General features: G+C 59.8%; 3 protein-coding genes across 5 annotated transcripts in view; 2 read left to right on the forward strand and 1 right to left on the reverse strand.

Moving 5' to 3' along the window:
* Positions 1-8,940, forward strand: part of PEMT (phosphatidylethanolamine N-methyltransferase) — a 47,465-nt gene extending 38,525 nt beyond the window's left edge. For both annotated transcript variants that reach the window (XM_027131292.1, XM_027131290.1), the window contains exons 4-7: positions 3,559-3,704; positions 5,460-5,571; positions 8,313-8,387; positions 8,685-8,940. In XM_027131292.1, the coding sequence (XP_026987093.1) occupies positions 3,559-3,704; positions 5,460-5,571; positions 8,313-8,387; positions 8,685-8,742 (391 nt within the window). In that variant the 3' untranslated portion in view covers positions 8,743-8,940. The remainder of the gene's footprint in view (positions 1-3,558; positions 3,705-5,459; positions 5,572-8,312; positions 8,388-8,684) is intronic.
* A 2,725-nt stretch (positions 8,941-11,665) lies between these two features.
* On the forward strand, positions 11,666-13,881 carry RASD1 (ras related dexamethasone induced 1). The gene is made up of 3 exons (XM_027131289.1): positions 11,666-11,767; positions 12,158-12,497; positions 12,730-13,881. Exons 2-3 carry the CDS (start codon positions 12,212-12,214, stop codon positions 13,272-13,274), a joined length of 831 nt encoding a protein of 276 aa, XP_026987090.1. The 5' UTR covers positions 11,666-11,767; positions 12,158-12,211; the 3' UTR covers positions 13,275-13,881.
* Positions 13,882-14,968: 1,087 nt separating this feature from the next.
* MED9 (mediator complex subunit 9) lies at positions 14,969-23,884 on the reverse strand. Of its 2 annotated transcripts, none has more exons than XM_027131293.1 (2): positions 23,598-23,882; positions 14,969-16,574 (listed from the first exon to the last, which is right to left on the reverse strand). In XM_027131293.1, exons 1-2 carry the CDS (start codon positions 23,816-23,818, stop codon positions 16,358-16,360), a joined length of 438 nt encoding a protein of 145 aa, XP_026987094.1. In that variant the 5' UTR covers positions 23,819-23,882; the 3' UTR covers positions 14,969-16,357. The 2 variants fall into 2 exon arrangements, with proteins under 2 accessions (XP_026987094.1, XP_026987095.1); XM_027131294.1 differs by lacking the exon at positions 14,969-16,574 and adding an exon at positions 18,125-19,948 and having other exon boundaries at positions 23,598-23,884.
* Between the last annotated feature and the right edge of the window lie 1,819 nt (positions 23,885-25,703).

Genomic DNA, 25,703 nt, shown 5'->3' on the forward strand with positions numbered 1-25,703 from the left:
GGGAGAGGAGACCCAAACGGCCCCACCTGGGCTGCAGGCCAGCCCAGGTGCTACCTTTCGGCTCGATTGAATTTTTTTTTTTTTTCCTGTTTTCTTCCCTAACGAGCCTTTGCAGATACTCTGGCCCTTCTGAATGAGTGCATGAATGAATGAACGGGTGAGCGAACGCGTGAGTGCCCGAGTGGGCACATTCCATCCCCGCCGGCCGCTTTCTTCCTGGCAGTCACCGAGGAGGCATCTAGAGCTCCCGAAACATCAGTCTGTTTAGGATGCAGGACCTGCCTTTCCCCGAACAGAATGTGCTGTTCCCGGTTCTAGACTTCTGCGTTCTTGGCTTCCTGAGTCCAAGATGTAAAGAGAAAACCCCAATCGGGCTCTCCTCAGCCTGGTACCTGCTGGCCCAGAACCCTGGGCCAGCCGCAGCTGCTGTTTCTGGGGGGTGGAGGCTGACAGTCCCTCCCACCCTGCAGGTGGGCTGCGCCCAGGTGGGCAGCCAGGCGGGGGCCGGGGCAGCAGAGGGGCGGAGGGTGAGGTGATGGAGAGCCCGGCGGCCCAAGGGCTGAAGGGGGCCCCCTGGGGCCTCGACCCAAGCCCCCTCCCTTTGCCAGCGCTCCGTAGAGGCAGGTGGCTTTAGACGAGCCCCTCTCCCTGTCCGTCCTGCTTCTGTACCCTGAGGGCCAAGCCCCGAGGGCCGACGGCCTCTTCCTGTCCCTCCTGTTTCTTCTTGTGTCCTGGGCCCTTAGGAGGCCTGGGAGGAAGTGACCCCAGGTCCAGCGCCCTCCCCACCGTCCAGGCCCCTGTGTCAGTGCCGGCCAGGCCTGGTGTCTGGCTGAGCTGGCCACCCAGGGAATCTGGGGGGAGAGAAAGGACGCCCCCCCCCCCCCCGCCCCCCGCAGGCCTGTTTCCTCTTCTCCCCTCTCGGGTCCTCCTCCCGGTTGCCCCCTGCTGACAGGTCTGGGTGGTCTGGCTGGGGCTCTGCGGAGGGGCTCTGTGGGAGTCCCGCCCCCTTCCCTAGCACCCTTCACCTGTCGCTTTATGTGGTTCCTGCAGAGGTGTGTGTGTGTGTGTGTGTGTGTGTGTGTGTGTGTGTGTGTGTGTGTCCGTTTCAGCCATCTTAAGGTGTAGTTTTGTGGTGCTCAGGACCTCACCATGTGAATGGGTGTCCGTCAGTCATGGGCTGAGGCGCAGCGGACAGGAGCCGGGCTGTGCTGGGGGGAGCAAGCCTCCGCCCACACCTGTGTGCTCGTTGCCTGAGGGCAGGTCCCTGCGTGTGGACCAGCGCACTGGCGGGGTGTCAGCACGGGTGGCTCTGTCCCTGTGGCCATCTGGGTGCCAGCCGTTGCTGCATCAGAGTCCAGCTGGAGCTGCTCAAGGACATGGTCAGGACAGGCCTGATGGCTGAGTGGCCGCACGAAGGAGCAGTGAATGGGGCAGACAGACGGGAACAGCTCACTGCAGAGCAGGCCGGGCAGCCGGTGCAGGGGGAGCACATAGAGATCGGGTGGGGCCTCCCCCAGGCTCATGGGCGGGGGACAGGACTCAGCTCCTGTGGCTGCAGGACCGAAGCTCTCATCCTGGAGTCTGTGCCCTCCCCACAGCAGGGCGGGCGCCTTCCTCCAGGCCAGCAGGAGAGTCTCTCTGACCTCCAAAGCCTCTTTGAAAGGGCCCCAGGGTAACATTTTCGGTGAAATGCCCTGACCTCGCACCACCAGGTACTGGCACCCCTGGTGTTCACAGGGCAGCCCACCCTCCAGGGGAGGGGTTGTGGGGTTATGCAGAGCAGGGTGAGCCTGGTTATCAGCCTGGGCTCCTCCCCCTTCCTTTCCCCAACCGGGCGGATTTGTAAGACCACAGACCCTCTCTTGGCTGTGATGGGTTTGGGGAACACTTTGGAAAGGTGATGTGTTGATCAAATGTACAGAATCAGTACAGCATCGGAGCCCTAAATTCCACATGGTTTTTCACAGGTGGAAAATGTTACCCATGTGAACATTTTTTTTGATTTTGTGGTTGTATGCTTATTTTAATGTGTGTTAGAAAACACAAGTGAGCCTGTCAGATGCTACTCTCGTGGACAGTTTTGCTTGGTGTGGGTTGAAGAACCGGGAGCTTAGTGCCCCGAGCCCGAGACGGTGTCGCGGCCACGTCCCCGAGCGGCTGGGGTTCCCTGGGCTTATCGGCTGCGGATAGAAATGGGCACCAAGTGGGACACCCCTCCCCATCTCCACCCATGTTCCGGGGTTTCTGGGGAGCAGAATGCAGACAGCTTTGTCACATTGGTGACCAAAAGCTCAGTCCAGGTTTTAAAAGCAGAACTAGAGACATGGATGAGGCTCTCCACTCGCACCCCCAGCGCAGAAAACCCCAAAAGAAACCGCGTCTCCTCCGTGGGCTCACAGCTCGGGCCCCGCCCAGCGTGCCTGTCCTGCTTCGTCTCATGGGGTCACCCTCAGTTCACTCCCCTGTCCCTGAGCTCTGTGGGCAGAGCGCAGCGGGTCACATACCTCCCAGTGTCACCATCACAGGGGTGAAAACTGAGCCTGGGGCACCCAGGCCTGTCTGAACCCAGTGCCACTCTTCTGCCTGAGCCCACGGCGCTTCCATCGGGTCGCCATGCGGTGCCCCCACTAGAACTTGGGGCCGCAGGCGGCCTAGCGATGGACGGGGTGGGGGGCCCGGCATGCCTCGCTGCCCTAGGTTTGGGGGTTGGGGGTCAGCCTGGGCGGGGGGCTGAGCGGAAGTGGGTCATCCGCGTGGAGGCCTGAGCGCCTCCCCCACCCCACTCACGCACACTCGCTCTGCCGCGTGGTCCCTAGCACTCTGGTGGCCAAGGAGCCAGGGGCCTGCAGGTGGGCTCTTCTGGGCCAGGGCCCACCTGCTGCCCACACCCGGCCCCTCCCACTCCACTGCCTGCAGACAGGAGAGGGGGAGGGGCGGAGGCTGCTGGTCTCTCAGAGCTGGGGGTGGGGAGGGGGGCACGGCTCGGCCACCTAGCACAACACTGCGTGTGCGCGGCCCTGAGCCAATCCCAGCGGCTCAGCCTGGAGCTGCAGGGTGACCCTGAGCCCGGGCAGCAGGAGGGGTGGGTGGAGAGCAGGGGGTGTGGGCAGCGTGACCGGTGGCCAGGTGTGCCCTGACACGTGTGTGCCACTGTTTGACAGGTCACCATGCAGGCCTCTGCCCACGGCGTCCTGTTTGCTGTTCAAACAGACGCTTCTCCCTCTCTCCCTGCCCCCCTTCTTCCTTTGCGGGGAGGGGAGGCGAGGGGAGGGGGCTGCTTTTCCTCTGGCTACTGAACACATACTGGGACCCCTTCTGCCTGGCGTGGGCTGGGGCCAGGGAGATGCTCGGGGCAGGAGGCGCCGCTGTTCTCCACGGGCTGAATGTAGTTCGGGCGGCCCCCCTGCACCCCACTTCACTCGCTTTCGGCAGCCGCCTTGCACCGAGTTCGACACTCCTGGCCCGGCTACTCTGGGGACCCCAGGGGGTGGGGGCGGGAGGGGCAGGGTGGCCCCTCTGCACAGCAGTGACCTGCCTCTCCTGTCCCCTGCCCCGCAGCTTCACGCAGGCCATGCTGAGCCAGCCCAGGATGCAGAGCCTGGACAACCCCTTGGCCTACCGCGTGGGCCTGGCACTCCTGGGAGTGGGCGGCGTGTTTGTCCTTTCCAGTTTCCTGGCTCTGGGCTTCACAGGGACCTTCCTAGGTAAGACCCCCAGGGCGGGGGGCCGGGGCCCGGCTACCACCAGCTCCAGGCCGCCTTTGCTCCTCCAGGCCTTGGTCTGCCCTGCTCCGTTTGGGAGGCCGGGCTCTCAAACCCCATCCAGCTGCTTGGCCGCCAGGAAGGGCGGGATTTCTGTTCGCTGTGTGCGGGCTGCGAGCCGGAGCTGGCAACACATGGGGGGCGCTGCGCCTTCTGCTTTCCCCACTGCCTGCGGCTCCGGGTGCTTTGGGGCTGGGAGCCCAGTGCTGGCCTGGCTGGATGTCCTCCTGACGTCAACTCCCAGCAGCTTGGAAGCTCGGGAAGGGGAGCAGCCCGGGGGCGGGGTGGGGGCCGCAGGGGCCAGGGCAGCCCCGGGACTGGGGGAGGGGAAGGGGGCCACTGCCGCAGAGAGTGCCCTCCGGGCACACGGGGCACAGGGAGGTGACCCGGCTCTGACGGCCTGGTCAGGGGCTCCTGGGTCCTCCTCCCCTCGCCCCAGCCAGCTGTGGAGTCTTGGCCTCCATTCCCTGCAGTGCCTGGGGCGGCCTGGGGCTCTGCGGGCTGCAGCAGGGGTCCCACAGAAGACCCTCGGAAGGCAAATGAGACTTGTCGTCCTCTGGGGACCAGCACTTGGGCGAGGACCTGGCAGCAGCTGGAGGGAGCCCGGTGCTAGAGGAGGGTGTGCAGGTGCAGGCGGAACCCGGAGGGGTGGGGTGCGGGGCTGCGGGCGGGAGGGCAGGGTGGCTGGTGTGCAAGGGCCAGTGGGGCCAGAGTGGAAGGCCAGCCGGGGGCCACGTCGCACGTGTCCCGAGAGCCATGCAGGGGACTGAGGTGTCACTCCCGGGGAGAAGGGGGCCACAGGCGTGGTCTCCCAGCAACGAGGAGGCGACCGGTGGGTCCGAGCTGGGCTAGGGGTCAGGGAGGAGGTGGGGACCACGGTGTGGGCCTCATGGAGGGGGAGGGAAGGGTGGTGCTGTCGCCTCAGGTCAGGAGAGCCGGGGTGAGCAGCCCCACAGCAGAGGGCAGCAGGCGGGGGCAGCGCAGGGTCTGGAGGAGGGAGGGGGAAGGGCCCAGATACCAGCTGCCGCCGCGGAGAAACGGTGTGGAAACTCAAGGTGCCCACAGACTCTGGGATGTAGGGCACGGCGGCCGCTTCCCTCCGTGAGTCACCCCAAAGCTGGTCTCTGTGCCACCGGGAAGAAAGGTTCCCGCGGCTCCCCGGCCCCGAGCCCTCTGTCCCCAGACAGCGATGACGCCGCTGCCACTCCTTCTGCCCTACTTGTGCCTGGAGCTCAAAGGACATCGGGGAGAGGGGGCCTTAGTGAGCAGTGCTGCGCCGGACACTGCGCCTGTGTCTCATGCCTCTAAGGGAGGCTTCTCGGGGCGGCCACACGCTCCCCTGTGAGCGGCTCCAGGCCGGCTGGTGGGGCCCGGGGTGGGGGGCAGCCTGGTGGGGGGCGGAGGGCGGAGATGGAGGCAGAGACGGTGAATAGCAGGCAGGCCTGCCTTGGACAGTGTGGGGGGAAGGGTCTACAGGAGGGGATGTGAGCTGAGGGAGATGGCAGAGGAGAGGTGTGCAGGGAGCGGGCAATAGGCACCCCAGGCAGGGGTAACGGCGTGTGCAAAGGCACAGAGGCAGCAGCAGGTGGGCGTGGAGACTCACAGTGCCTCGGCCCCTGGGGACCCCAGGCCCCTTCGCCTGGGATGGGGTGGCCAGGGTGTGACTCCCCGCCCCCGTCCTGCCCACCCTGTGCACAGGCGACTACTTCGGGATCCTGAAGGAGACCAGAGTGACCACGTTCCCATTCAGTGTCCTGGACAACCCCATGTACTGGGGCAGCACAGCCAACTACCTGGGCTGGGCCATCATGTAAGTCCCGGGCTCCCTCTGTGCCTCCTGGGCGATGGGTCAGCTCTCGTGCCACCGTGGAGCCCAGGGCACTGGTCAGGGTCCCCTTCCTAGAACTGGGGTCGGTAAACTCCCTATTACAAGAGTGGGAGGTCCCCGGGCTGCAGGCAGGTGAAGGAATGGCCGTGGCTGGGGGCCCCACTGCCTTGTTCATGGACACTGAAATTAGAATTTCCCGTAATTTTCACGAGTCACAAAATATTCTTTTTTTTGATTTTTTAAAACAATTAAAATTGTAAAAGCTGTTCTTGGCCCGGGGCCTGCAGGCTGCTGACTCGGTGCTGGAACGTTTGGGCTGGGAGGCTCCCTGCCCACGGCCAGGCTCAGGGATCCGCGCCCTGCGGATGAGGCCCCGAGCCGACCTCCGTCTGCGTCGCCAGCTGTGGATGCCAGCAAGCGGCCCGCCGTCAAAGAGGCTGGCACAGGGCATCACGCCGCTCGCCCCCCAGAGCAGCTCCCATTCGTCCATTTTCTGGATGAGGACTTCTTCCATAGAAAGTTGTTTTTGTAGAAAGTGTTCTGCTTGAAAACCACTTACCTAGAAGGTTACCAGTGCTCCCAGAGACCAGAAGGGCGACAGGACCCAAAGGAATGAATCAATGGTGGAAGGCCTGGAGCGAGCGAGACGTCCCCTCCCAGCCCCACCTTCGGGGGTGGCCCGGGATCCAATCACTGGGCTTTGAGTGACGAGGAGCTAGAGGGGCATGTGTGGGTCTGTGGGACACCCCCCAACCCCAGTCCCACTTCAGACCAGGCAGCCCCTGCCCACCTGCCTTCAGCCTGGCCCCTTTCACCTGGACTCAGGCAGTGGGATCCAGTGGGGCAGGCTTCACATCCCTGACTTACCCACTCCCCAGAGCATCTCCCACATGAGACTGGCAGGGTGAACCCCATGCAGGTCCCCCTGCAGCCTGCCCTGCTAGCACACCCAATGTTCCCTCCCACTTGGGTCTTTCCAAACCCAACTGGAGATGTCCCCTCCTCCAGGAAGTCCTCCCTGACCACATGCCCCCAACACACACACACACTCACACACACTCACGTTCTTTCTCTGTGCTCAGACGGGGCCTCCAAGGGCAGAGCCACACACTGGGTCCTCTCTGTGCCCCAGCAGTGCCTGGCACCCAGAAGTGAGAGGTCGCTGCCTCCTCAGCGCTGTCAGGCCAGGCTCTCAGGAACACGTGAGGGATCCTAGGGGGGCCAGGCTCCCACAGACCCCTCAGGAGGACAGCAGCCATGCGGTGATGAGGAGGGGGCCTCGGCTGTGCTGGGGATGGAGCCCTCTGTCTGAGAGCTCATTAGAGACAAGCCATCACCCGGGGCGCCAGACGCTGACCCAGCAGGGCTGCCCCAGGCCTTCCGCAGCCCATCTGTCCCCGACCTGCAGCCCCACGGGTGGGCCTTCCGGGTACCCAAGCAACCAGGTGTGTGGGAGCCCCAGAAGGCCCAGAGCAGCAAGATTCTGGGGGCACCAGGAACCGGGCCTTCTGTCTCTGGGCCTGTCAGCCCGAGTGAGACGCGCCCTCCCCAGTATGCACAGCCAGGTCCCTGGGACCAACCCCACCTACCCTAGGCTCGGGGCCAGGCCTGGGCTCCGGCATGTGGGTCACTGTGGACCTCAGTTTCCTCATCTGCAGTGTGGGATGATCATCTCCACATAGGCTGTTAGGTGCGACAGGTCTTGGAAGGTGGGAAACTTCACGTGGACGGAACGGAGAAGGGCCCATGTCGGGGCTGACCAGGCACCGGCTGCCCCGACCCTCGCCTCCGTAGAGCCTAGTTAACTCTGCTTCCCAGGCAGGGGCCGTCAGCCTTAGGGATACAGTGGCCACAGAGCCCTGGCCCTGAGGTCCCCTGGGGGGTCCAGCCTGCCCCTCCCCAGCACCTGGGCTGCCTGGCTGTGCGGGGGAAGCCCTGCCCACTCAGGAAACAGCACCAGGGCCAGTGAGCAGAGCCTCAGGAGGGCAGATCTCATTTCAGCCCCAAAGCATCTGTGGCCTTGGCATCTCCACGTGGCAGTGCCGAGGGCCAAGCGGCCCAGTCCGCCTCTCAAGCTTGATTTGAATGGAGCCCATGGAACGGGAGTTGGCGGTTTCGTAGGGGACACTTACCCTTCGCTGTTGCTGGAGCCCCCAGATGGACAGTGTGGTGTCCCAGCGGGAGGGGAGTGGGCAGGGCAGAGGGTCCCCAAAGGGTATTCGTGTGTCTTCGAGCCCCTGTGCCTCGGGGCCCCTGGCCTGGGGCTCACGTTCCCCTCTGGCTCCTGGGCTCCACCAGCCAGCTCACCCACCTCTCTCCTCCCCGACTGTCTATGCAGGGGCTCAGCCCCCACAGCAGTCACCAGGAGAGAGCCCGTGAAGGGGCCCAAGGGACGCTCCGCCTGGCTTTGGCGGCCCTGGACCCACTTCTAGAAAACAGCCTGAGAACATCACCTCTGGTGGGCAAGGAGAGCGTTTTTTGCCCCAGGACAGCCTCCTGTGCAGAAGACACGCTGACCACTCAAGTGATTTGGGGAGGCCAGCCATTCCGTCCTCCCCACATCACTGTTCTGAGCTCCTGACTGGGGCTGGAGGCCTGTGGACAAGGAGCCAGGCCTGGACGGGCAGTGGCGAGCTAGTCCCCGGGTCAGGGCCTGGACCGTGGAACCCCGGTCCGAGAGAAGGCTGGACCCGGGCCTGCCCCTGACCCGCGTTTCCCCGCAGGCACGCCAGCCCCGCCGGCCTGCTGCTGACCACGGTGGTGGCGCTCACCTACACGGTCGCCATCCTGTACGAGGAGTGAGTAGGCGCCGTCTCGGGCCAGGGCTGCCGTGTACCGTCCGCGTCACCTGCACCAGCCCTGCCTCTCCCTCCAAGGCCTTTCCTGGGGCCTGGGCAGCTGGCCACGCCGAGTCACCATCAGGGTGGCAGACGAGCAGCTGAGAGCGGGCACAGGGTGGCCCGGGTGCCGGGCAGGTGGTGCTGGACCCTCCTGCTCCGACACGGACCCCTCACCCTGTCCACGCCGGGTGGGGGGCCTGGGTGGCAGCGTCAACCTCGACGCCAGCTGAGTGAGCCTCTCTCCCACCCCCGCAGGCCCTTCACCGCTGAGATCTACCGGCAGAAAGCCTCCCAGGCCCACAAGAGGAGCTGACGGACCGCGGCCACTCCGTGGGGGTCCCCACCTCGGGCTTGCCCCGAGCACACGCCCCTCGAGGGGAGGGGGAGAGCGGTGCCTGGCCTGGGCCGTCCAGTGCCTTGGAAACGTGGCTTGGGGGCCTGGAAGGTGCCGTGTGGCCCCAGAGCCCCCTGCCACCCACCACATCCTGACCAATAAAGGCGCCTGACCCCAGCCCCTCCTTGGTCTCTGTCTGTCCAGGCCAGGGAGGGGCAGGCTGGGGTCTGGGAGGGGGTCCGTGAGCCAGGAGCGGCGCCGCCATCCACGCCGAATGGGGGGGACTGCCCAGGCCTTTGGGCCTCCTGTGCCACCAGCCTCACCCCACTTCTGCCCCTTGCGGGGGGCCAGCGGGACCGGCCCTGCCTCGGCTTCCTGGGTCGGAAGCACTGGGCCCTCCCCCATCCCCCTGCTGAACCTGGTGTCTCTGGGTACTGACATTCCTCTCCTAATCCCTCGTGGACCTCGTGTGGCCACAAGGAGCAGCTGTGGGGCCATCCGGGGCCGGTTGCCGGGCCTGACCACAGAGCCACAGGGACGGGGCAGGACCCGCATTTGGGCCCGGCGTCCCTTGCACAGCCCCCAGCCCTCCAAGGGCACAGAACTCGCCTTTCCTCCCTTCAGGATGGCAGACGGGTGTACTCTGTGTGCGCCTGGCCCTGAGCCTTGCGTTCTCACCTGTGAAGTGGCTGCCACAGCCGTGCCCGCCCTGGGCACCGGAGCTGCTGGGCCCCCACCCCGCCATGGAGCGCCTCAAGGGTGCCCTTTGGTGTCTGGGCTCCAGAGGTCTCCGGGCTCGAGGGGCCACAGGAGGCACAGAGGCTGATCTTACCCGACGCCTCTGCTCACATACCTTCAGGGACAGGAAGCTCACCCCTCCGCGGGCACCGCTGCACACACATCCTCCCTAGCCTTCAAGGACATGCTGGCCCCCATGGCCTAAGCCCTCCCTCTGTCAGGGCAAGACCAAGCACCTCCGGGCCTCTGACCCGCGGGTCACGCCGCCGTGAGGGGTGGGCCCGGAGTGGGGAGGGTCAGCTGTGATGGGAGCAGCCCGCAGCTGAGGAGGGAACTGCCGAGGAAGCGAGGTCAGAGGGGAAACCCAGCTCCGTTCAGCCCTGCCCTCTTCGTCAGGTGTGGCTGTGGGCCGGGGTGACACAGGACCCTCTGGGCGAGGAGCTGCTGGGGGTGGGCTCGGGCGGCAGGCTGGCGCTCAGCACAGCATCCATCCACACGCCCCCTGACGTGGCCTGCCCGGCACTCCTCAATACGGCTTTCAAGAACCTTCTAAACCACTCTGTGCCAGCAGACCAGGCTGTGGTGGACACTTCCTGCCTTGGGGTCCAGCTGTCCGACCCCAGCCCACCCCCAACGTTTGGGTTCCCCATTCCACTCTGAGCTGGAAAATCGCTTCATTGCAAGGAAATGATACAGGCAGGCGCTCAAGCATAGGAAGAGAGATCACTGGTAACATCGTAAACCTGGACAACCTAGAACTAATGCAATGGTGGGAGGGAGGGGGCACACTTTGGGGAAAGAACGACAGGTGTGCTCAGGGCCTAATGAACTTGGCTGACCTGGGAGAACAAGTCTTAGAACCCGGCATCTGTGGGTGGGGATGGGCCCAGGTGCCAGGAATCGAAGGTTGAGAACCCAGGCTGGGCTCAGTACCCACCACTGTCACCAGCTGGAAGGGGCCGGACCTGGGGTCGGGGGAGGGAGGCTCTGACCCTAGGCTGGGTCCTGGCCCACTGACCACCCCAGGGAGAGCTGTGTTCAAACCCTGGACCCTGCAGTTACTAGCTGTGGGCCCTGGGCAAGTCACTTCCCTTGCCTCAGTTTCTCTACCTGTAAAATGGAGAGAGTAATAGTTCCCACCCCTCACGGGTGCCACGAGGAAGGACTTAAGAACAATGCCTGGCATGGAATACGTGGAATAAACACTCTCCTGGCCCCCCTGCAGAGGGTGTGAGATTCTGCTGGAATCCTCGTCATAGAGGGCTGGCCGAGAAGCCCATGAGAGTCTAGAGGCCCTGTGTAAACAGCTAGGGGTGCGGGCTGGCACCCCAGCATTGCCCACAGCTCCGACCTGCGTGGATGCGTGGATGGGTGGGTGGCAACAGCTAACAGCCCTGGCTTTCTCCCAAATCAGAGTGCCTCGCCTGTCACCACGGGGAGCGATGGCTTTTCCATGAGCTCCAGGCCAGAGCTGGCCAGCTCCGGCAGCCTCTTCCCCAGCCTTTCGGCAGCAGCCCACTCCTGGTTACTGATCTACCTGCTGCCCCCGCCCCCCGGCTTGTCCTGCAGCCTCGTGGGTCATTTGCTATTGTTGTTATTACTAGGTCCTGCCCCTACACTGTTCGCAAGTTCTCAGCCAGTCAGAGCCAGACCGCCATCTTCCAGAAGAGGAACCCGAGGTCCAGAGAAGGCCGGAGACTGCTGTGATGCCCACACAGCATTCAGGCTCACTCTGGCTTCGAGACCAGCTCCCCCAACTATAAAAATGGGAATGTTGGCCCACGGGACTCCAGAGGCACAAAATGCTATGGGGAGGGGAGGGGACATTGGCCTCAGACTAAGCGCAAACCTCTGGTCCTTCCAGTCTCCGACAGGAAGATGACGGGACAGCCTCTGGCTGAAAACCCCTGCCAGGATCCAGGGGATCTTTGGTTGGGAGAAAGGAGCTGAGCCTGCAGTAGAACGCGGGGTCGGGACGCTCTGGCTGCGCTGACTCCAGCCCTGAGCGTGGCGCTCACGGCTCCCCGTTCCGGCGGCGGGGCCTCTGCTGCACTCTGGCGGCCGGAGCGCGAGGCGCCCACCTCGCGCTGGCACGGCCGCCCGGGAGCAAAACCCGCCTGGGACGCGAAGGGGCCTACGCTGGGCCAGTTCGCAGAGCTGGCGAGAAGATGGGCGGAGCCCGGACGCGGTGCCTAGCACCAGGCAAGCACATGCCATCACGCTGCCCAGTGTCGTTATTCTCTGGCGAAGCTGCGTCCCAAAGAAAGTGAGTGTGTGCGCGTGTGAGTGCTGCGGTGGCAGGGGAGTGGGGGGTTCTTTGCCCCAGGCCAGAGGCACAGCCGGGACTGTGTCCCCGACGCCCTTAGGGCCGCTGAGCCCCGCGCAGCGGAGAAGCGAAGGGTCCGCGCGCCCGTAGCCGCAGGCAGACCCTGTACCGTTTCCTTCCCGAGCCCCGCGGGCGGGAACGGGCAGCGGCCCGCGGAGGTGGAGGGAGCGCGCGGTGGGGCCCGCGAGCGTGCGCACCGTGACGCGCAGAGGCTGGGCGGGCGCGGGGCGGGGCGGCCACGCGGGCTGCATATAAGGGCAGTCGCCGGGCGCTGAGAGGCAGAGGTTTCGTCCCGAGCTCGAGCCGCGCCGCTCTGACCCGTTCCCCCAGCCACAGTCGGCTCGTCTCGCGGCCCCGCGCCCGCCCCCGCGGTCCCTCTGCTCAATGAAATTGGCCGCGATGATCAAGAAGATGTGCCAGAGCGACTCGGAACTGAGTATCCCGGCCAAGAACTGCTACCGCATGGTGGTCCTTGGCTCGTCCAAGGTGGGCAAGACGGCCATCGTGTCGCGCTTCCTCACTGGCCGCTTCGAGGACGCCTACACGCCCACCATCGAGGACTTCCACCGCAAGTTTTACTGCATCCGCGGCGAGATCTACCAGCTCGACATCCTCGACACGTCCGGCAACCACCCTTTCCCCGCCATGCGGCGCCTCTCCATCCTCACTGGTGAGCCGGGACGGCCGGGCAGCGGGCAGGGGAGGGAGCGCGCCGCCGCAGTGCCGGGGACCCCTCGTCCCCGGACGCCTGGGTTGGAGGCCTGGGTTGGAGGCGCGGCCGCGGAGAGTTCGGCGCGACCCTCGCGGCGGCCGGAGCCCCGGCGTCGGGAGGCCCCGAAGTCAGCCCGCTTAAGTTGTCCCCTGGCGGCTGCCCTCACCCTCTCCTTTTCTGCTCCCCGTAGGAGACGTGTTCATCCTGGTGTTCAGCCTGGACAACCGCGACTCCTTCGAGGAGGTGCAGAGGCTCAAGCGGCAGATCCTCGACACCAAATCTTGCCTCAAGAACAAAACCAAGGAGAACGTGGACGTGCCCCTGGTCATCTGTGGCAACAAAGGGGACCGGGACTTCTACCGCGAGGTGGAGCAGCGCGAGATCGAGCAGCTGGTGGGCGCCGACCCCCAGCGCTGCGCCTACTTCGAGATCTCGGCCAAGAGGAACAGCCGCCTGGACCAGATGTTCCACGCGCTCTTCGCCATGGCCAACCTGCCGCGCGAGATGAGCCCGGACCTGCACCGCCGGGTATCGGCGCAGCACTGCGAGGCGCTGCACAAGAAGGCGCTGCGGGGCAAGAGGCTGCGGCGAGCGGGCGGCGACCAGGACGACGCCTTCGGCATCTTGGCGCCCTGGGCGCGCAGGCCGAGCGTGCACAGCGATCTCATGTACATCCGCGAGAAGGCCAGCGGCGGCGGCCAGACCAAGGACAAGGAACGCTGCGTTATCAGCTAGGAACTCCCGCCCCGCGCGGACGCAGAGCCTCAGAAGACCCTCTTGTCCAAGAGTCAAGTGTCCGGGCCGTGCGTCCCGAGCCGCGTGCGGGCGCGCGCGGACGGGCGTCTTCCTTCCCAGCACTCCAGCCTGTTCACTGGGGAGACTCAAAGAAACCGAGAAGGGACCATTATCTGCTCCGGAAGGAAAGAGAGCTAGCTGAGCCCGGGCTCCCCCCACGTCCGATCCCCCGTAGGCGCCCGCTAGCCCCACCCGCCCAGCAGAGGTTGAATTTGCCTTGTTTCTCACAAAGACCTAAGAATGGGGGTGGGAATGGGAGTTAATCAGCCACCACTGGGCTTTCAGAAATGGGTCCTGCCAGCTGGAGGGCCAGGACAAAACGGGGCATTATCTGTGATTGGGGGTTGCCATGACAGCTGGCCTGAAACTGAGGGCGGGGTCCGGTCTAGGGAGTGCCTTGTTTACATGTGTGCGCAACTGCACAAAGCGAAACAGAGAACTCGCACTGGATGGTAGTTCTGGTGTCACCACCTGACGTGAACAAAACCTTACCTTTGAAGTCAGTCTTGTTACTGGTTTTTTAATGTAAAATAAAATAACTTAAAATGGAAAACCATGCTTCCTCTGCTTTTAGAAATAGGGGGAAGGGGGAAGGGTGAGAAGGGAGAGGCGGGTTTCTACTTCTGTGGAATTAGACTCCCCTTCCCCAGAGCTGGAAAATAATCCTGGCTTTCTGAACACAGCTCCAGCCCTCCTGGGAGAAAAGGCTCCACAAAAGCTCCAGCTGACTGGATGCCTTTCCGCTCGGGGAGCCACTCCTCAGAACGCCAGGACAAAAACAAAGCACTTCAGCGTCCTTCCTAGAGATGCACCTTTCCAGCTGTTTACCTGCCTAGGTTGCCCACTAGCCCAGCCCCAAGGGCCTCCGGGACCGGCCGGCGCCGTCCTATACTCAGCACAGGCCCAGGGCAACAAAGCGTCACCAAACCTGGAACCCGCAGACGGTTCAAGGGGTCCCTCGGGCCCTCTTCTGTGCAGGACCCTCATCCTGAGTCGGCTTCAGGCTCTGCCACGTAGCCACCCGGATCCAGTCACAATGAGCGGCCCCGGCCCCTCCGGCTCCAGGAAGCGCTCGCCACCCACGTGGGGTCCAGCACCCCCTCTCCCAGCAGTTGAGGGCACCCAGTCCCAACTCGGGACCCAGCTCTCTCCGCCACTAGTAACTGTGCACGCCTGGGGCAAGTGACGCCTGCCATGCCCCAAATTCTCCGCCCGTGAAATAGAGAGCAGACGCCTCTGCTTGGGGTTGCTGTGAGGGCCACGGGCAACGTCTTACATGGTGCCCACCAACAGGCATCCAAGTGAGGTGTCAATGCTGTCCCGGGGAGGGCTTTCAACCGTTCTGGGGGACTGCCCCCCACCAGGGCCCAACCCACCTCTGAGAGGAGGAATGGCAGCCCCGGGGGCCCCCGGGCCAGCTGCACCCTGGGGATGGATGCCACTCCCGGGAGGGTCAGCCCATGTTCACGTTGGTCTAGCTGATGTGGCCATGTGTGCTGGGGGCTGGCGCGGGGGCACAGAGTGGAGGTGCCCACAGTTCCTTCTGTCTCCTCCGAGCAAAGCAGAGGTTTTCCTCTCCACTATCCAAAGGGGAGGTCCTACTGTGAATTTCTCAGTACAAACCCAAGACGTCCTGACAGCAGAGCACAAGTTCTTTTAATCACACGCTTGAAAAGTGCCACAAGTCACAACTCTGGAGCACAGGAGAGGCCCATGAGGAGCCCGTGTCCGCCGCAGCCTTCCGGGAGAGCCCGGCCGCCTGGTGTTTCTGAGCTTCGTGTCCCACAGTATTTGGTCGGAGCCTTAAAACCGGCCCACACACTACTCTGAAACGTCAAGAAAATAACTGATTCAGTTGATAACATCCCCATGGTAGAGCTGGACTAACAGGTGACACCCACTTAAATTCAGAGCCTGCGTCTCTGGGCAAGGCCGCTGAAACCTGACACCCCCCTGCACGCCTGACATGGACAGAACCCCTGCTCAAAACATCTTCAACCTACATTCCTGCCAACTGGCAGGCAGCTGTTAAGCCCCCGACTCGGTCAGCACAGGTTATGAGCCCGTTTGTCCCGCATCCTTCAGAGGCGAAGGAAAGAGATGCTCTTACCTCAGTCTGGTCACACTAACACAACGTCCGTCTAGGTGAAACAAAGGTGTTTATAAGCATCTATGAACCAGGCCTTGGCCGCACGACTGCCAGGTGAGTTCTCCCCACCCCGAGGGGCTCTGAGCGGAAAGCACATCATGGCCGCCTGTTTGCGCGCAGTGAGGCCAGAGGGGAAGCCGCGCTAAACCAGGAACAGGACTCTGAGAAGCTGGAAGGGGTCTGTTCACCTGGAGACCACGTGGCCTGAGGCGGTCTGGCCATTCTTGGGCATGAAGTGGCTAAACGAGCTGCCTGAAGGTGACAAGGGACAGAGGAGCAAGAGCCTCTGCCACCCACCCACACGTAGGAGGCAGAAACCTGGAGGCGGGGCTGCCGGCAGGGCCCTGGGTGGGCAGCCCACGGATGGTGACACCCACCCCTCAAACACAGAAGGAAACAAATATTCCAGAGCAAAAAGCCACCCTCAAGTCTTTAGGAACCGTGCCGTTCTCCCAAGGCCTTTTTCTATCCTAAACCCTCGCCATGTGAGTGCAGGCCTAACTGTCCAGTGGACTCCACGCACCCTGCTGCTCACTCAACACTGGCTACCTGGATACCCACCACCTGGGCCGGGAGCGGAGGGGAGGGGCAGAGGGCAGCCGCCTCCCTTCCCCGGGATCTGCCAGCCCAGCCTGAAGGCCGTGCCGCGGCCCCGCCCCTCCGGCCTCAGGAGCCCTCCTCCATCCGGCGGCATGCACACAGTCATTATGCATCTGGACCGTGGGGACAGTACACAAGGACGCCCAGGGAGGCCAGCACGCACACCGCTCCGCAGTCAGGGCCACGTTCAGCTAAGCAGGCAGTACCAGAGACCCCCTCCCCAGGGCTGGAAGACAGGAGGCCCGTGCCCGCCTCGTCCCGGAGGCCAGCTCATCTACTCCTTGGGGATCTCGAACATGCACAGGCTCTTGTACTTCTGCAGGAGCTCGTTCTTGGTCCGGACCTGCTCGCGGAGGCGGTGCAGCTGCTGCTGCTGCCGCTCGGGGCTCAGGTGGATGCCAGGCATGGCGCCGACCACCTTGCGCATCTCCTGGAACTTGGTCCTGAGGGCGTTCAGGTCCTGCTGGACATCAGGGCTGTCCTTGTCCATGCTGCGGAGGCAGAGGGCAGGTGTTAGCACCATCAGCCCAGACAGCTCCATCCTCGCATCCCCACGTCAGAACGCCTGTCGCCTGTGTCCCCGGCTGGGCTGGGCTGGGCTGGGCTGTGCGCCCGGGGGACGGGGCGGGTTCTTGCCTGTGCAGCCGTAGTGCAGGCGGCACCCCAGCCCCCAGCAGGTGCCCGCCGGACGCTGAGCCCTCCCGCAGAGCTGCTTCCCCAGCCCGGGCCATGGGCGCTGCACACACTGAGGCAACATTTGCTGAAAGAGTGGACGCCTGGCAAATAAGTTCCTAAGTGTCTGCTGAATGAATGAAAAACTCTTACCAATGTCATGTAACAAACGGCAAGTAACACTTGCTGAAATACCACATTTCTAATTTGAGACATTCCAGGCCAATCAGGAGACTATCAACGAGCAAAAGATAATTTTAGCTGATGTTCAGATGCTTGAACCTGTTTACATCCTAATTTCCACAGAGCTATTCATAAATTTTAAACTAGTTACAAGCTACTGGAAAATTTTCAGCAGGTACCCATCCTCTCCCACCACACTCGTGTAAATTCCTCGCCTTCCGGTCACGCTCATTTTAAAGGCAGGATCGTACTCTTCACCTCACAGCTATTACTAGCTGCCCAGAGATCCATGCTCCCTGTCATGACTAAATTAAAAGCAAACAACAAGAACAAAAACCTTCACCTACGATCAAAGAAACGGCCTGTCAGTTGCTCCTATAAATTTTTTAAAAGTTAGTAGATGGATGGATGAGCTTTTGAAAACAAGGCAGTTGAGACTAGAATCTAAAAGCTGATTCACAGGCTGTTTTCAAAGTCACCCACTGAGTAGCGTGAGAGGGGAAAACTGTCAATGATCGTTTATTTTTTTTAATAAACGTTCATCCCTGATGGGAAATTTCAACCCAGATGGTGCCAGTTCATGTTTCTTATTAATCATTTCTCTGCTTACGCAGACAGAATATCCATCTTTCCTGGCGATCCGCCGGTTACAGCTCATTCCTGACAAATGAGATGCACCAGGCCTGCTCACTATTTATCAATAGCTTGAACTTGGAAGCAAGATTTGGAGAATCAATAGTTTATTCTAGGGAATGAATGGCCAACCAAACATTTCCTCTTGCCATCTGAGGCCCTCAATTTGCACACACCATCAGTGGTACACCTTACCCCAGCTTCGAGGGAGCACCTTATATTCTAATTCTTTTATGTCTCAGCTCAGATCTACAACCCTGGACAGACACCACTTGGGCTTCTGAAATCATTCCACTTGGATGGCATATGTGCTAACACATCGTTACGAATTTAAGTCCCAAGGGAGTTTTGAAATTAAAATATAGTTTTAAGAAAACTGATTTACATCACACAAGTCTCAAAGGACAAGGTAAAAACAAACAAAAATATATAAAATAAAAATTAGGTAAATAACAGGGTCCTACTGTATAATACAGAGAACTATATCCAGTATCCTATGATAAACCATAATGGAAAAGAATATTAAAAAAATGTACATATATGTGTAACTGAATCACTGCTGTACAGCAGAAATCAACACAACATTGTAAATCAACTAGACTTCAATAAAAAAATGCAAAAAAAAAAAAAAAGGGAGGGGAGGAAATTAGGAGCCATTTATAAAGCCCACCCGGAGGGAAGCTGAGCTGGGAGGCGGCTGCGCAAGCTTCTCAGGCTGCCTGAGGCGGAGGCAGCGGGACCCTGACTCCAGCCAAGAGAAGAGATGGCCTGGGTACCAGGGAGCAAGCGGGAGCTCCAGGGGGCCCGCCTCTGTGGCCAGTGCTGGTCGGCACCTGACTCAGAAGGAAACAAAGGAGACCAGGCTGGGTGGAGAAGCACAAAATCCACAAACCAGGGCAAGGTGAGGGCGCTCAGGACACCACCGCGTGGCTCGAGTGACGGGCCACTTCCTGCCGGTCCTCTGGGCGGGCCCGGGTGATGCGTGGCGGCGCCCGGTGGGAGACACGGGCTCGGGCACACCACACAGTTCTAGCGGGTAAGCCTAAGAACGATGCTTCACTTGCAGGTGCAAACTGGCGTCAGCTGGGCAGGTGTGTCCACTGGTGACTCAGAAGCAGAAGGAACCACCAGGTCACTGAAGTCACGTCCTCCCAAATCCGAGAGGCATTTCTTTGATCTCTTGGTGGCATCCGACTCGGGAAAGAAATGGGAAACTATTTCTCCCTCCTCAAAACCTCCGACCCCCTTGGCCCCATGTCCCCACACCCCCAATGTCCTCCTCGCCGACCGGCCCTGGGACCAGTCTTCTCCCCACACTAACGTCAGTGGCTGGCATCTTTCTAAAATAGTAGGGCCTTTAAGTTACGACAGTTACAGGGCTTGAGGCAAAAGAATGTTTAATGACAGACAACCAAGGCTTACAAAAGGGAAGTCCCTCTAATCCCTTGTCCCAGGTAAGCTCTGTTAACACGTGGTGCGTATTGTTTAATATCTCTTCAAGATAGTCAGTAGCACACAAACACACACATACTTTTCAGTTTGTTTTGACAAATGTGGCCACACTCCACACACGGTTCTGATTCTCGCTTTCTTCATGTAGAATGCACCCTGGGTGTCTGTCCGTGCTAAGATGTACACGATTATACGGCTAGATGACTTGGCTGTTGATAGGTATGCGCGTGTTTGCAACTGATCGCCTGCAATCCAAACGGCGATGACATCCCACACCTACACCCCTGTGTGCCGTGTGCCCCACCGCCCCCCGCCCCCCCAGCCACTCCACCTGCCATCCCCCTCAGGGCACCCCTGCACCTCTTCCCACTATTCCTGTGGACCCAGTCCTTTCCCCCTTCTAAAACCCTCTGTCCCATCTAGCTCTACAAAACCCAGGCCTGAGCTCAAAAACTTCAGATGGCTCCTCGGCTCCCAGACAAGTTCACACTCTGTGTGTTTGTGTGCGTGTGTGTGTACGCATAACCTCAGGACCACCCACAAACAGTCTCCGACCTCCTGGGCTCCGTGCTCTCCTCCCAAGAGAGAATTCCTTCAAACAGCCTACCAACAATCCCTATCTGGGCACTTGGCCTTTTCACTCGGATTCAGCAAAGAAGAAGACAAGGAAGGGCAGAGCTGCTGCAGGTGAGTCGTGGGGTCACCTCCTGGCCATCAGGACCCAAGGCCAGGCCGCGGCTGGCGGGTGCTGGGCGGACTGGAACCGGCACATGTGTGGGAAGAGGCCCTGCGGGCTTGGGGTCCTGCTGACCGGCCTCGATGACCCCTGGGCCAGCTCCAGCCTCGCACCCCAAGTGAAGGTGAAGGCCGACCCAGCGTGAGGCCCCCAACCCTCCTCTGCCACGTCCAACACGCCCGGGGGGACCTGCAAAAGTTTAAGTACCCGTGGTGACGGGTAATTCCACTAAGTGAGACCAGCCTGACAACCACGACTCCCTCCCTACATTGGATTTATGCTCCAGCTCCACCAAACCAACCGCGGACCCCCCACGGGTCAGGGATGTTTCTCGGCAGCCTGTCCTACCCCACCCACCTCCCCTCCCTTTCATACTTCTAGACATGCAGCTGGCATCTCCCCCAACAAGCCTTCTGACCCTTCCAGGCTCCACGAGGCCTCCTCCCCCTCACTGCCCTGACCCTCAGTAGCCTAGCAGCTCAAACAAATGCCGAGACACAGTGTTTAAAATCAGATCCCAGCCTTTCCTCAGGCTCACAGCACCTCCCTTCTCTCTGTGCGCATTGGATTTCCACTCTGCTGCTCAGTCCCGTCCTTTTTACTTGGGGTTTTCTTTCTTTCTTTTTTTTTTTTTGCGGTACGCGGGCCTCTCACTGTTGTGGCCTCTCCCGTTGCGGAGCACAGGTTCCGGATGCGCAGGCTCAGCGGCCACGGCTCACGGGACCAGCCGTTCCGCGGCATGTGGGATCCTCCCGGACCGGGGCACGAACCCGTGTCCCCTGCATCGGCAGGCAGACTCTCAACCACTGCGCCACCAGGGAAGCCCCTACTTGGGGTTTTCTTCTCATGCTTAGTGGCTTTGGCTGTCCAACCACATATTTAAGATTTAAGAGTAAACACTATTTGGGTTACATGTATAATAAACTGCTTCCACCATGCTGAGTGAAGGAAGAAAAAGATGTAACCTTACAATAAGGAAAATGCTGATTATTACAATTTGGATCAGATGGGGAGGGGGAAGCTGAAGGCAACAGAAAATATAACTGTTTTATATCCCTTAGTAAAAAAATGGGGTATAAATAAATACTGAAGAATACTAAAAACCCAAACAGTGAAACACTAAAAGGCTGAGTGGAAACTCTTGAGTATGAGTGAAGATCTACTTTCTTACAATGAACTAAGTTCAATGTCTCTGGGGTTGTGTGTCGGGATCGGACACCCGGGAGAGTCTGTTTTCTTTGGCTGCCAGTCTAGAAGCCGGGGGTGGGGGTGGGGGTGGTGAAGGCGGGGGCTGGGTCTCAACACCCAGTCTGTGGACTTGCTCTCAGCCCTCTCCTCAGGACGGCTCCCTTCCCTCAGGTCCTGCAGTGCGCCTGGTGTCCCCCAGTCCAGACACTCTCCAGCTGACTCTTTCCTAAAAACAACCTTGGGAAAGTGTGCGCCTTTACTTGTCTGCTGAGGTGGAAGGGTCGTCACTGTGTGCTTGCATCGGGGAGCGGACTGAGGGGGTCCATGTCCAAATGGCCTTTCAGGTAATCCTCCTGCTCTAAGTCCCCCTTCACCAGGGGTCCCTGGCTGTGCCATCTCCTGGGATTTGGAGGGGGCCACGGCCAAAGGCAGCTGCTCCGGGCTGCTCCTGGCACTGGGAGGTGGACTGGCCCTTGGCCATCGCTTTGTGGCAATCATCTCCTCTCCCGTCCTCTTCGGTTTTATGCTTTAAAACCAGTCTTCACTGTGCTTTCAGAGGGAACAAACACATGTGGCCAACCCGCCACCTTTCACAGGAGGATGCTCTTGAGACTCCTCACAACAACCTTATGACTTAAGTATCACTAGTCCCCGTTCACAAGAGAAAAAGAGGCTCAGAGCAGCTGCTTCACCAAGGTCAGTACATCATAAAGCTATCATTTGAACCCACCATTTGAAGTTCATTATTATTATTATTCACATATTAGAGATAAAAAAATTAAGGTCTAGAAAGGCTACGTATTTACTAAGATTACAAGGCAAGCAAGCGTCAGCGGGCAGACCCGAATTCAAGGCTATCTGACTTCAAAGCCCATGTTCTCTCTCGTGTACGTTACTTCTCGATCTCTGAGTCCAGCCCAACCCAACTGCTCTATCAGCGTGCAAGAATATACACCATGTATTTTCATTTTTCCATATTTTCCCTAAAACCAGAATAAGTATATTTGGGTTGATCTGGATAACGCTTTTATAATCAAGCACTGCCCTGGGATTGCAGGGTCTGCATTTGCGTTTGTGTTTGCTATATCACTGCAGCCTAGAAGTGCTACTTGATGATCACAGGCTCATGAGGACAGACCGGTCTGCCTTACTCGATAAACAGTATGTTCGCACCAAGTGAAGCCAGATGAAGTCAAGGTCTACTGTGAGAACAAATGCTTTGCAGCTGTTTAAAAAGCGGTGGAGGGACTTCCCTGATGACGCAGTGGTTAATAATCCACCTGCCAATGCAGGGAACACGGGTTCAATCCCTGGTCCAGGAAGATCCCACATGCCGTGGAGCAACTAGGCCCATGCGCCACAACTACTGAGCCCGCGTGCCACAACTACTGAAGCCTGCGTGCCTAGAAGCCCGTGCTCTGCAACGAGAAGCCACTGCAATAAGAAGCCTACGCACCACAACGAAGAGTGGCCCCCGCTCACAGCAACTACAGAAAGCCCGCGTGCAGCAACGAAGACCCAACCCAACCAAAAAATAAAAAAAGCAAAACCCAGCTGAGGGCTTCCCTGGTGGTGCAGTGGTTGAGAGTCCGCCTGTCGATGCAGGGGACGTGGGTTCGTGCCCCGGTCCGGGAAGATCCCACGTGCCTCGAAGCGGCTGGGCCCGTGAGCCATGGCCGCTGAGCCTGCGCGTCTGGAGCCTGTGCTCCACAACGGGAGAGGCCACAACAGTGAGAGGCCCGCGTACCACAAAAGCAAACAAACAAGCTGGGCCAGTAACAATATTTTCATGTTGTGAGTAGCAATTCCATTTCAGTAAAACATCCAGGACCACAACTGATGTTCACCTGAATGTTACTGTAAAAGTAACTTTGTTGTAATTTACTTTGTTTTGGTTTTTAATGGCTGAATAAAAATTTTAAGCCCAGGGGTTTACACTTTGTTTATCATAAATAACGGTAAAAAAATAATTTGGGCAAATGTGGGGATTGCGAAGATTTTGGGTGTGTGTGTGTGTGTGTGTGTGTGTGTGTGTGTGTGTGTTTCTTCTAAGGGTCAGTTTGAAAAGTTAGGTAACCTGAAGACTGGCCAAAAGGAGACAATCACCCCGTGACACCATGTTACGGCACCGTAAGCGCTAGCAGACGGCCAGCACCCGTTTCCTGTAATGTTCCCATCATCACCCCTATAATCTCTTTGCATTATGGGTTATTCTCTCTCACGACGTTTTCCCTTCTAACTGGTTACCAACGTGGGGGTGAAAAGTCTGCCCTTTCACCTGTACACCCCACAGCACTTAGCAGTGTGCCACACACGTAATATGATACACATCTGTTGGATCTGTTGGGAAAGACGCCGAAGTGAGTACTATACCCCTAATGACAGGTGAGAAGACAGGCTCAGAGAAGCCTGATTGGCTTCAGGCCACCAGGCTGCACACGAGTGGTCTGACCGTAGCGGGGCCTGCCAGCACGGGGCCTGGCAACTCCCAGGGCCAGAGTCTGCTGAACTCTTGGGACGACTGGGGGTGGTCTCGGCGAGGCCGCTCCCCTCCGGGTCGGCCTCCTCCTTTGTACCGCGGGGCGCCCCCGGAGCTCGGAAACGTGACTGGCAGCGGGGGTCTTGCGGGCTGACCCCCCTCGAGCCTTACCATTTGATGATGTTGTGAACCAGTGGGAGGAAGGAGCAGTTCTCCTCCGCCTTCACGCCGGCCGGTGACGGAGGCCTCGGCGGCGGTTGCGGCTGCGGCGCGGAGACCGGCGGCGGCGGCTGCGGAGGCGGCAGCGGCTTCGTCTCGGGCAGCGGCGGCTCTGCGGGTGGCTGCAGCGCATCCTCGGCCTGCCGGCCGACAGACACCCCCACAGAAGCCATGGCGCCCGGGACCCACGGAGCCGGTTAACGGGGCCGGCGGCCGAGCGCGCCGGAAGTGTCTCGGACTCTGTACGTCACCACTGTGCGCCGCGGGGGCGGGACCTGGAGGGAGGCTGTGAGATCGCGCGCCAGGGCGCGGGGCGGGGACCAGGGCGTGGGGCGGGGCCAGGGCGCGGGGCGGGGCCAGGGCCGTCGTTACTAGGCAACAGGCGGCTGGAGGGTCCGGGTTGGCCTGGATTTGGCTGTGCCTGAGACAGCTAAAATTTTCAATAGTCAGAAATAGGCGTACTTCAGGAATAACATCTTATTTCTATTCACGTTACAAAGAGGGTCCAAAAGCAACCAGTACAAGAAGACTTGAGATAAATAAGGCCTCGCGAAGAGGGGACAGCACCTGCCGGGCACCTGCAGGTGTCAGACCCTGGGCCCGCGAGCGTGGAGAATCCGAGGGGAAGGGCCCAGGGTTCCCACCTGCGCAGAAGCCTACAGGGGAGAGGCCCTGAGCCTGCCCTAAGGACGCAGAAACAAAGAAATTGCGAGGGCCTAATAACTGAACACTTAATTATTATCATAATTATATTATCACTTATCTTCTGGATGACACACGCTGTGCTAACTGTGGGGGTGGGGGTGGGAGGCTGTCTCAACTTCAACACGAGCGGGGATTGCCGAAGGGTATTAGTGCCAGGAATAAACATCGTATCCGAGGGGGAAGTCAACGTCAGGTATTCTCCGTACCTGTGGGCCAACTCCTTAAGCCCCTGGGTGTCAGTGTGCTCACCTCTAAAATCTTCTTGAGTTCAGGGTCATGACAGAGCTAAACTACTCTCCAACTTCAGACACGTGGCTGATCTCTGAAGGTGTCCTTGGCATGAGCTCTCACTCCCTGCTGTCTTAGGCCAAAGTGGGGACTTCTCCTGGGTTTGTGGTTACGCTGCCCAAAACGAGTCCTCCCGAGCCATGATGTGGGGCTGTGTGATACGTTTCTGGACAATGGGGACATGCATCCTAAGCTTGGCTAGGAAAGCCCTGCCCTTCCTCAGCGGCTTTGGAGAGGCAAGGGGTCCACAGTCATTGGCAAGAGCACTTAAGAGCAAGGTGGCTGGTCCCAGGGAAAGCCTCAACAGTGATATTTTCAGATGCATCTGGAGGCGTCTGTGGAGGCAGGTCCTAGGGGAGGAAGAGTGTTGAAGGAAGTGGGGAGGTCGGAGGGTGTGCTGAGGGGCGCTTTGGTAGCGGGCCTCAGCACAGCTTTCTTGTAAGAACTGCCCAGGGCACCCCACAGGGAGAGCACGGGGAGAGGGTGGCCTGCTAACCATGGGCCTCTGCCCCAGGGGGAAAGTTCAGGGGTCCTGGTGGAGAACAAGGAGGAAGGTCCTGCTGGGACAGGACTAGATGGGCTTGAAGAGACTGCACCCCGTTGGAGTCATCTGGGGAGATAATGACGGTATAATAATGGTAATTACCACAACTACTGTGGATCAAAAGTAGGTACAAGGAACAGAGCGCAGTCATCTCATTTAATCCACAAAAAAACCTCTAGAAGGTAGATGTTAGTATCACCATTTTATAGATGGTAGATTCTGGCCCCAGGGTCACACACCTGCCTGATACAAAGCCCATGGTCTTAACCAACACAGAGGACACCTCAGGTCCCTACCAGTTCTGTGACTGTATGATTCAAAATGTTAAAGTGAGGTTTTTATTCAGAATCAGAAAAAGAATCCAAAGTTCATCCACAATCTCCCCATTGAAATCACATGTCATCTTTCCCTCCCAGTGTGTTTACAACTTCATTACAAGCCCCGACTTCATCGTTGGCAGAATAATGAGGACATCTCTTAAAAAAAAAAAAACACTTCAGATATAAATAGATATGGCTAAA

The sequence above is a fragment of the Aethalodelphis obliquidens genome, unplaced genomic scaffold (genome assembly GCF_003676395.1).
Source record: "Aethalodelphis obliquidens isolate GAN/ISIS:26980383/991018 unplaced genomic scaffold, ASM367639v1 scaffold38, whole genome shotgun sequence".
Classification (NCBI taxonomy): Eukaryota; Metazoa; Chordata; class Mammalia; order Artiodactyla; family Delphinidae; genus Aethalodelphis; species Aethalodelphis obliquidens.

Excerpts from the sequence above, each read along its gene's own strand:
- RASD1 (XM_027131289.1), top strand. The coding sequence starts at position 12,212 with ATGAAATTGGCCGCGATGATCAAGAAGATGTGCCAGAGCGACTCGGAA. Across the intron at positions 12,498-12,729 it reads GCGCCTCTCCATCCTCACTG|GAGACGTGTTCATCCTGGTG; the intron begins GTGAGCCGGGAC and ends TGCTCCCCGTAG.
- MED9 (XM_027131293.1), bottom strand. The coding sequence starts at position 23,818 with ATGGCTTCTGTGGGGGTGTCTGTCGGCCGGCAGGCCGAGGATGCGCTG. Across the intron at positions 16,575-23,597 it reads GTTCACAACATCATCAAATG|CATGGACAAGGACAGCCCTG; the intron begins GTAAGGCTCGAG and ends CTGCCTCCGCAG.